This window comes from Fragaria vesca, linkage group LG1, assembly GCF_000184155.1.
Source record: "Fragaria vesca subsp. vesca linkage group LG1, FraVesHawaii_1.0, whole genome shotgun sequence".
Taxonomy (NCBI): domain Eukaryota; kingdom Viridiplantae; phylum Streptophyta; class Magnoliopsida; order Rosales; family Rosaceae; genus Fragaria; species Fragaria vesca.
The window spans coordinates 6,067,182-6,077,320 of record NC_020491.1 but is presented as its reverse complement, the minus strand read 5'-3'; the positions used below and the strand labels follow the sequence as shown (position 1 = coordinate 6,077,320).

General features: G+C 39.1%; 1 protein-coding gene and 1 non-coding gene across 2 annotated transcripts; one reads left to right on the top strand and one right to left on the bottom strand.

The window, feature by feature from the left end:
* Positions 1 to 1,189: 1,189 nt before the first annotated feature.
* On the bottom strand, positions 1,190 to 5,041 carry LOC101296998 (vacuolar protein sorting-associated protein 24 homolog 1-like). The gene is made up of 6 exons (XM_004287509.1): positions 4,882 to 5,041; positions 4,647 to 4,723; positions 4,058 to 4,160; positions 3,258 to 3,379; positions 1,795 to 1,986; positions 1,190 to 1,703 (listed from the first exon to the last, which is right to left on the bottom strand). The coding sequence occupies exons 1-6, from the start codon at positions 4,991 to 4,993 to the stop codon at positions 1,623 to 1,625; spliced, it is 687 nt and encodes a 228-aa protein (XP_004287557.1). The 5' UTR covers positions 4,994 to 5,041; the 3' UTR covers positions 1,190 to 1,622.
* A 98-nt stretch (positions 5,042 to 5,139) lies between these two features.
* Positions 5,140 to 5,213, top strand: TRNAN-GUU. The gene has a single exon. It is a non-coding gene; the product is annotated as a tRNA-Asn (tRNA).
* Positions 5,214 to 10,139: the final 4,926 nt, after the last annotated feature.

Below are 10,139 nucleotides of genomic sequence, written 5' to 3'. Positions count from 1 at the left end.
GTTGAAATTTTGCAGAGATGATCTAGATATGTCTAGAAGGAAGTTTGAGGAAATTCGATCGGGAAGTGGTGCAAAAATAGAAATCCGCACCAAAACTTTGATGCGAACGTTCGCACCTGAGAATATATATATAGACACACACGTTTGTCTAATTTAAAGAAAAAGTTGGACAGCCAGCTTGTAAAGATCTTGAGGTCGAGATTAAATCAAAGAATTAACACTATTGGTACAATTTTCCTATCATAGACACCCTTGCACATGATTCCTTCTAGTTAATTTAGTCTCCACTTTCCACAATGACCATAATATCTTTTGTATCATTTTAATCCAAAACCAACTGCATTCATGGCTGACGTTGAACCATCGTCACTAGAACCAAATTCAAGGTCGTCAAATCTCTCAAGGCTCATTGCTTCCACCACAAATCTATCCACCCGAAAAGCTTCATCTTATTAAGATCCACTCTCTTTCTCTTCTCCCCAACAACAAATCTGGTGTTCCATGATCTTAGCAATAATCTCGATGGCGTGATTAGCGATTCTTCTTTTTCCGATCTCTTGGGGGAGAGACCGACGGCGCCAACCTCGCTCCGGTGACGCGGACATAGACCTCGATGACCTGTGAGAAGGGTCGAACTTATGAGGCATGGCTGGAAAGGCTGGGTTTTGCCCGAGTGTTCTTTGATGAGGAAAGTTTTTATTGGGAATCTGGGTTTTTACTACGGTCCTTGTTCTGTTTGTCAGTAACGGACGTTTGCTTAATCTGTTATGGTTCATGTGCACCAAGGTGTACTGATTCCGCTCCGGAAACATCAAACCACCTAAGCAGTTTTCATTTTATATAAGCAATAGCTGCACTACTATTTTACAGAACAGATTTTCGGTTTATATATACAAAACTGTATCGACTTGCCTTCCCCTCATGTGCATCCAACTGTTGAAGATTAAGGAGCACTCATACTGTGATAGTGTGATTTGCCGTGTTTTCCATCCAGTAAGACCAAGGCTTCCATACTCTAAACCCTAAACTAACCTTACTGCTGTTACCATAACACTTTAGATCATTATACTGTCCATGAGTAAATTTTTCAACCAAAATTGAGTACCAAGATCCAATGATCTTAAACATGAACCTGATAGAAAAGTGGGTGCTTAAACTCACGTTTAAGGCCATAATAGCAGAAGGAATAGAATGTGGTGATGATTGTCTGGTTCCTTTACCCTCTATATATTCCAGATAATACCATCAAAACACGTCATGCTATGTTCTCATGCAAAGTTACATGAAATGAGTACCCCTTTTATGATAAAGAGCAAATGCAAGTTACACAACTTGGACTTCATACAGATATAAAAAGAGATCACAAACTAATATATTTGCACTTTAATATTGCACAATTGCAGCTTACTGTGTAAACTCTTTACCAAGCTGCTTGAATATAATATACAGTAGAAAAAACATCTCTGGTGTTCTCTGTCAGTAGTAAATGGGGCCTCACTGATGGGGCCTCACTGATGCAACCTCAATCTGGTCGAAACGCTATACTCAGGAAGTGCATCTGCCTCAGTTATGTAATGCTTGGGGAAGAGAAAAGGCAGAGACCAAAAGCCTTAAAATCAAACTTATGACCTAACTTTGGCAAGTCTGGCTCGTATTTCTTCCAACTCTGCCTCATCATCACCACCCTCAGCTATTGCTTCTTCCTGCACATGTAACATGGCATTTAACGCTCTCCTGCCTCTGAATTTATTACTGAAACTGGAGTTCATTATAAGACGGTCAAGTCACACATACCTCCTGCGCAGCTTGGGCTCTAGCAGGTTGCTTCAACTTCTGCTTCCTCACAGCTTCTGGAAGTTGTGCAGCAGTCTCGCCCGCTATGGCGGTCAAAACCTTATCAACTTCCTCCTCGATCTCGTCTTCAATGTCCTCCGAGTCTAGTGTTGTGTCAAGACTATCATTGACCATCTCTTCAATTACCCCTGCCTACACGTCACACACAATATATGAGTGCTTATTCAGTAGAGGACCTGACAAGGTTCAATAATTATGGGAACAACTAGACAAGGCACAAACATAATTGATAATAAACATCTGATGGCCAGTACACCAAAAAGGTTTCCTATGATGAGCTTTGTCTTCCCAAATGGCCAAATCAAAAGGTGGCCTTTGGATTAAAAACACTCCATGTTTCTGGAAGTGAAGCATTTGGGCTGCTCAGATATATGCCTATCACTTAGACAGTTATAGTATTTGAGACATCAGCCTTCCCCAAGTGTTTTCCTGGAACTGGACAATAGAATTTAACCAATGAGCACTGTAAGATTATGGATACTTCATATTACTGGTAATTGCCCCTTTACAACCCTCTGCTTTTACAATTGGCATCCTTTTGAACATTTATCTCGCTTGTGGCTCAAATGTTACAGAGCCCTCTATTTTTCATAGAAATGGTAAGTCGTGTTCTAATAGTTATAGATGATCCGCCTCTCATCCTGTTCTTTCTTACTACTTGAAATTCATGTATCCATAGCAAAAATAATATCTGGTCCTCGTAGGGGTGATGATATTTTCCCTCTTCAATGGTACTTTTCTTCTGCTTCTGCCTGGGAGAAGCTCAGAAACTCCGAACCTACAGTTTGTTGTTTAAGTTTGTTCCGTTTCATCAATCTATTCCTAGGATGGTTTGGCTATAAAGAACCATTTCGTAAAATACTATAATATGTTGTAACTATACATGGTCCGGCCCTCATCCTCGAATAGCTTACTACATGAAATCTATCTATTCCTGGCTGAACTGATACCTAGTCTGTATAGGGGCGATGAAATCTGGTTGCCTCATCAATGGTATCTTTTCTTCTGCTTTTGGCTGGCAGAAGCTCAGGATGTCCAAACCCACAATTCGTTGGTTGAAGTGGGTTTAATTTGGTCAGGAAGGACTTGGTGCAGCTTGCAATCACGCCCTCAGGGGAAAACTTATTAAAATGGACAAAACTGCTACCTATTCTCATCAAATCGACAACTGTGACCAAAATTAAGGAAAAATATTTTCCTTTTAGCTCCCTAAGGTTTTTGGTAAAATGATGGTAGGTAACCCTATTTCCATATTTCCCTATACTCTTTAATAAGAATAGAATGAAAGACACATTATGAAAACAGAGTATTGCTGCACATGTATATTCTACGTCTACAATAAATCTAAAGCTAAGAAAACAAAAGCAATCAAGTTTATGCTTATTTGTTAGATGAAGGGATACCTTAGTCATCTCCTTGCTAAATTCTTGCATCGTAACAGCCACTTCTGGAGCCTTCATCAGATTATTAACAAGCTTCATGACCTCAGCACTCTTGGATAAATGGCCAACAGTACGGGCAATAGCTGCAAAATCAGCCACATGTACGAGAGAGTTAAGACAAATAACACAACCGAGGAGAGGGAAAAAAATGAAACTCAACAGCATATTATTACTTTATTAGTAACCATAACTACATCAAGATATGTTTGTCCTTGCATTCATTCAAGTTATTTTTGAAAAGGAACAGCTTTTTATTGAGACAAAACCAAAGAACAAGGTGGTGGACAAGGAGTCCACTTTAAACATCCTGGTAAAACATAGGAATTATCTTCATTGGATTATGAAACATTGACTAGTACTAAAAGAGTTCTAAGATAACTTAGCACTGTGTTTCAAGGTGGATGGTTTAATTCGCCTATAAGATCTAAGGTGTAATTGGAACCTATTAGAAAGCTTCCTCCTCTCACTCACTCGCTATAGATTAACACGGGTAATCCTGAAAAAGTGGTATCTTTTAATAGGATAAATAGTAATTAGTAACAAACGTAGCTGCAAAATAACAATACGGAATAGCATTTGAATTCAAGTAATAAAAGGAGATTCTAGTTTCAAAATCGTAAAGCAACTACTCTACTTAAATGCATAAAGTAACAACAGGAATATGAGCCAAGTCGCAAATAGCTAATGGGCAGCACTAGTACCAGCGATAAGATGTATACATGCAAACAGAACTATAAGCTCATGTATTAGAAAATCCGTACCAACGCTCTCGCCAAGGTGCATTGATATTGAATTGAGTTGCGCCTTATTTTCATGAAGACGGTTCACTGTCTTTCTAGATCTCACAATTTCTACAGCAAGTGACTGACATAAAGAGATATTAAACATGAGTCAGGAATCAAACTCAGCCACTGATCACTTATATAATCTGTCAAATAAAACACGATATCAAACAAAACCACATGGTACGGATCAAAATAAAATTGGAGAGCCCCCATTAGCTCACTATCTTCAAAATTTATCGGCTTCAAGTATATCTAGAACCTTAGCCTTTCTTCATAACACATCATGATTGCAGTATGTTCTAAGCAGATAAAGCTTAACCTTCATATAGGAAAGAAAAACTCTCTCCTACAAAATTAACCATATCATGACAGATTGATATTTGCTATCTACTTCGATTTAGTTGAATTTTACGAAAGCATACATTCTCATGAAGTCTAATGTGATCATTGTAATCCAGTCTCAAAAAATAAAACCAATTAGGGAAAGACAATGCATAAAATTGCGAAATTGTAAGTAAAACCCTTGCTCAGAACAAAATGGCTTTAGGAGGAAAAAACAGAGCACCTTTGCAGAACCCATGTCATTTCTCTTGGCAGCATCTTTGATTGCTTTTTGCACACTTTTCTCTTCTCTCTCTATATCTGAGCAAAACACACACAGAACAAAAAAAAAAAAAACCCAGAATTAAGCACACCCATTAATCCAAATTCCATGATCCATGAACAGAGGAATCAACCAAAGTTTCAATTTTTAATCAAAAAGAGTGAAACTTTACAAGGGGATTTAGGAATTAGGGTACCTCGAATTTGGCGTTCGATGTTTCGGCACTCTTGACGAAGCTTACGCTGCCAATCTCGCAATTGCTGCTGTGGGTTTGGTTTGGGTTTGATGATGTTCATCACCTTCTCCATTAGAATGTTTTGTGTTGTTGGGTGGTGTCTCGGAATCCAAATATCTGTTGTTCTACAGACCCCTGATTTTGATCGAAGTTTTCAGATTAAGATATAAAAACCTAACTTGTTATTATTAATATAACTAATGATTAGTTCATAACAAAGCTGGAATAGCTCAGTTGGTTAGAGCGTGTGGCTGTTAACCACAAGGTCGGAGGTTCGAACCCTCCTTCTAGCGCTTTCTTGACTTTTATTTTTGCACTCCAAGTTTTGCATTCTATTCTACAGTTTTCTACGTACACTCCCCTCATGCCCCAGTCGAGTTAGCCATCACTGCCTCCATTATCTTCTCATATCTTCTCCATCCATTGTCGATGGTGATGGCAGGTTTGCAATTCAATTGACTGGAGCTATGATACCGAAGCTGTCCAAGCAATTGAAGTGGTTTGGTATCCAACGAACTGGCATCGCAAAACCTCCATTACGAATCATCATAAGCACATGTTTTGGTACCATCTTGTAGCTGTGGTCGGTCCCGCTGTAGACTCATTCCTTTTGGCATTAAGACCATGCCGCTCCGGCAGCAGTACACAATCCCACATGCCGTCCTCTTCTTCCACCCCACTCCCCTCACACCCGTCTTGTCCATTATAAAGCATCACTTCACCCTTTTTCACAACACCAAACATCTACTCTAGTGTTAACTCTCTCTCCCACCTCACACTTCCCTCTCTGCCAATTCTCATCCCACCACCATTACAGTCCAACCAAAGACCACCACAAATAATTTAAACCAAAGAGAGACGAGCAAAGAATTTGTGTTTTACCTGTCTATTTGGCATTTTGGGGAGAAAATCATGTTTCCCAGTGCAGAGACCAGTGGTGGTGGTGGCTGGCGTCACAGAGCTCAGGGGTAAATTCTGAAAGTAAACTTTGTTAAATTACACTTGGATTAATACTAACAAAGCATTTATATAAGCTTACATGATATACTTAAACATTGTCAAAACTTATACTCAGTATAACAAGTTAATTTTTTTTTGAAAGTAATAAATTATTCATATAAACGAAAGCTAGGTTACAATGACTACACGGATCACAATAGTGTCATTACATTAGATATTGAGCTTAGCAGATGATAGAACTAGTCACAATGAAGATACTAAAAAAACATAAAACCAGAGCCAAGACGCTCAATTACGGTACTCCAAGCCCTATGCATCTATCTAGTTACAGCCAGCTCGCACAGTCTGCCAATGTATCATACCGCGACTTAAGCCACAGTCAGTTTGAAATCAGGCCTAACAGCCCAATTCCCAAAACTGACTTTTTGTGGGCTTGAGGCTAGACCCAGGCCCAGGAACCCGAGTCTATCTCCAAACCCTAACAGATTGCATCGTCGCTTGTCGGCACTCTCCGATCGCGAGTCTTTGGATACTTGTTATAGTGCTTTAAAAGCAAGCCTAGTAGCCCAATACAAAATCTGAGATGTTTTGGGCTTGAAACTAGACTCAGGCCCAATAACCCAAGCCCAGTGCCAAGCCTTACTAGACCCATATTGTTTCTTGCCGACACCTTTCACCGACGTAGACACTAGCTGAGGCAGCTCCGCCACCACCAATCTGGACGACACCGGCGTCGTCATCAGAAGCACCTCTCCCGCCCGGAGACCAGACGCAGCCCAAAGTTTTGGGTCCAAATCCATGTTCGAGCCCATCCTTGGAAGGCGGATACCAGGGATATGCCGGTCAGCCAATTTCTAGCATCAGCGCCGTCATTTAGAATTTGAACTTGAATGGCGATCAAAGATTGGATCTCAACATCCAGATCTGAAAAGAGCTCGGGCAGCGAGCTCATCTTGCCATTTTTGAGAACCGGAGTTCTCCTAGCCATCTTCCAATTGGTAGATTTTGCCATCGACGCGACAAGATCAGTCGATTCGAAGCCAATATTTCCGGCCATCCTCATCGATATCCCAGACACCGGTTTAGTTCCCTTGAAATCGCCCTCAACCTCAACAAATCGTCATGGCTGGAGCACTAGATTGGTCTGGATCTAGATGTCACTCCGTGAGAAGATTCTTCCTCTCTTAACCGCCATCGCTGATACCCGGCCATTGGTTGGTCGGGGAAGCACAAGGTGCTTCACCGCTGCTAGAAAATTCTTGTGTTGAAACCTTAAGATGCTCCATGAAAGACGAAGCATCCTCTCTTTTTAGGCTTAGGCTATAGTTTTGAACTGGATAATCAAGTTAATAAACTTAACATTTGATGATAAAGTAAAGAGTGTGGCTATTGAGACCTCCAAATGTCAGGACCCACCCCGAATTTCATTTTGAAATTCGAAGTAAACCTTGCGGGGACCACCTCCCACTACTAGAAAAAAACTCTTAGGTAACGAAAAAATTTCGTCACCTAAGAGCTTCTGTCGTCATGTAAACACTCAAACGACGAAAATTTCGTCACCTAAGGTTCGTCATCTAAGGGCGGTGGTCAGAGAACTCAGGTGACGAAAATATTATTTTCGTCATCTTAGTAATCACTAAGATGACGAAATAAATTTCGTCGCCACAAAACTTATATGACGAAATAAATTTCGTCGCCACAGCACTTAGATGACGAAATAATTTTCGTCGCCACAGAACTTAGATGACGAAATAATTTTCGTCGCCACAGCACTGAGATGACGAAATAATTTTCGTTGCCAAGTTAGTTAGCTGACGAAAATTGTTTGGTCGCCAAGTTACTTAGCTGACGACAACTATCGTTACCAAAATACTAACACTACGAAAACGGTCAGTTTGCTGATAATTCTTTCATCCGTCTAAGGCCACGAAAGTTAAACTTTCGTCACCTTAGTGCTATTTATTTTTATTAAATTTAATCATTAAAAATTATTAATATCACATTTAATATTAACATAAATAAATTAAAAAAAAAAGACTCAATATTTCAAAAACCCACTATTGGCCAAAGCACCTGGGGCAAAAATAATATCTATATATATATATATATATAATCATCTAGTTCATATACAAACTCATCAACTGTACTTGATCAATATAGAGACTAGCAGCTAGCTTGTTCATACAAAATATATACTAGAAACTCAAGTAGTGACTATGGAGTAATGTCTATTGAATCAATGCCTCCATCATCATGATCATCATCATTGGGCTGCTCCTGGGGTGGGACTGCTGGCTGGCATACGCCGAATTTGGTGAAGAGAAACTGCTCACATTGTTGAAGACGTGCCATGATTTGTATGTTCTCTTCCTTGGCTTTTCGGGCTTCCTCATTGGCTTTCCGGGCTTCCTCCTTGGCCTTTCGGGCTTCCTCCACAGCAATATCAACAAGTGCAGCTCGTTGGGAACGTGAATTGCAGCTCTTATCGGGCCCTTGACTCAAACCATAACTACCTACTAGTCCCATACCCCAGATCTCATTCATGTTTCTATGTCCAAATGCTTTTTCAAACACGATCGCCTGAGTTTGTTGGTCAAAATGAATATCAATATCTTCTTCCGGAATGTTAGGGTATTCCTTCCTCACATTGTCACGGATCTCATCAACCTTCTCCATCAATTTAGCCTAACAAAAGAATATGTTTTACAAAAACAATTAATATGGAGAATAGACTTTTAAGGGCAGTAATATATAGAATTGCTAAGAGTCATAATCATAAGCTTTCATCTAGCATTATTAACCCATCTAGAATAAGTTGGCTTCCAGCAAAGAGACCAAGAAAAATGCAAAGGCAGGAAGTAATATGATACAATATTTTATCTTACATTATATGAATTAGTTTGCAAGGGCAGCAGTGTAATATGAATTAGTAATGTGATACAATATATGAATTACATTATATGAATTAGTAATGTGATACAATATTCTATCCTACATTATGTGAATTAGTTTGCAAAGGCAAGAGTGATACAATTCCAATTAGTAATGTGATACAATTAGTAATATTCTATCCTACATTATGTGATGCAAAGGCAGGAAGTAATGCAAAGGTAGGAAGTAATAGCTTGGCAGGAAGTAATGCAAAGGCAGGAAGTAAATCACTTACTTCATTTTCAGCTGCTTTTAGGTTGTGAGCTGAGTCATACGCCTGTGAGTAACTTTTAATAAAATAGAGGTGTTCCCCCTTGTCCTTCAATTCCTTCGCGTTGTAGATGAAAGCCCTCGCCCCGGTGTGGTGGTGCAATGTCTTCTTGTCCCGGTTACTCTTGTTTGCAGCCAATCTTCTCTGTAATTTCATCGTATTAACACTATGGTTATTAACATCAAGCTTAATCATCAAAAACCACAAACACAAAACTGACCAAATGAACAGTAGTTATGCAAAACCCAGATATATACTTGTACCCAGAGAAACTGTTGTAGTAATGTAAGTAATATATACTTGTACCTAGAGAAACTGCTGTAGTAATCAGTGGAATATATATACTTGTACCTAGAGAAAATGCAAGTAATATACTTATACCTTAATCTACCTTGTACAGCAGCAAAGAAAAAACTAAAGCCTTAATTTGTTTAGATCATCACATTCATACTGCTGGTATGATACTAATTAATCAAGAACTCAAGAAACTATAGCCTCCTACAATTTGTTTCAGAAATATGTCAGTCAGCATTAGAAAAGGACATGCAAAAGCCACAATTTCAATTGAGTCCTTGGCATCAATTTTATTTTTTTACCGATTTCAAATATGGCAAAGAAAAAAAAGAACCAAGAAACTGGTTTTCCAAAAATCAAATGGTCAGAAACACAACAAAGACAAAACAACAAAGGCACCAACTAACAATAGCCAACTACACATACATGTATAAGTACACAAAATGAACACTGAATACTAAGGGAGAAACTAATCCTTTTGATTAAACCAACAAACTTTTGAATAAACTAACAAACTTTCAGTAGCAACAGTTAGTTATAAAATGAAAGTAATATACCGTGAATCCATCAGACTCGAAGTGTTTGAGGAGCCAGTTCCACTCATCCAGCTGGTGTTCAAACTCTTCTGGGATCTTCCCTGGGTTTTCCTTCCTAATTGTATTTATAGTGCACTTCCAGTTTTTGTACACATTTTTAGCCTTGTCGTCCAACCACTTCCACATGAGCTTATCATCAACATCAAACTCATAAAAGATCTGTTAAA

What these genes read in the sequence shown, in the direction of transcription:
- LOC101296998 (XM_004287509.1), bottom strand. Translation starts at nt 4,993, where the DNA reads ATGGAGAAGGTGATGAACATCATCAAACCCAAACCAAACCCACAGCAG. An exon ending in TTAGCAAGGAGATGACTAAG is followed by an intron (nt 1,987 to 3,257) that starts GTATCCCTTCAT and finishes TGTGACGTGTAG; the next exon opens with GCAGGGGTAATTGAAGAGAT. An exon ending in GAGCCCAAGCTGCGCAGGAG is followed by an intron (nt 1,704 to 1,794) that starts GTATGTGTGACT and finishes TTACATGTGCAG; the next exon opens with GAAGAAGCAATAGCTGAGGG.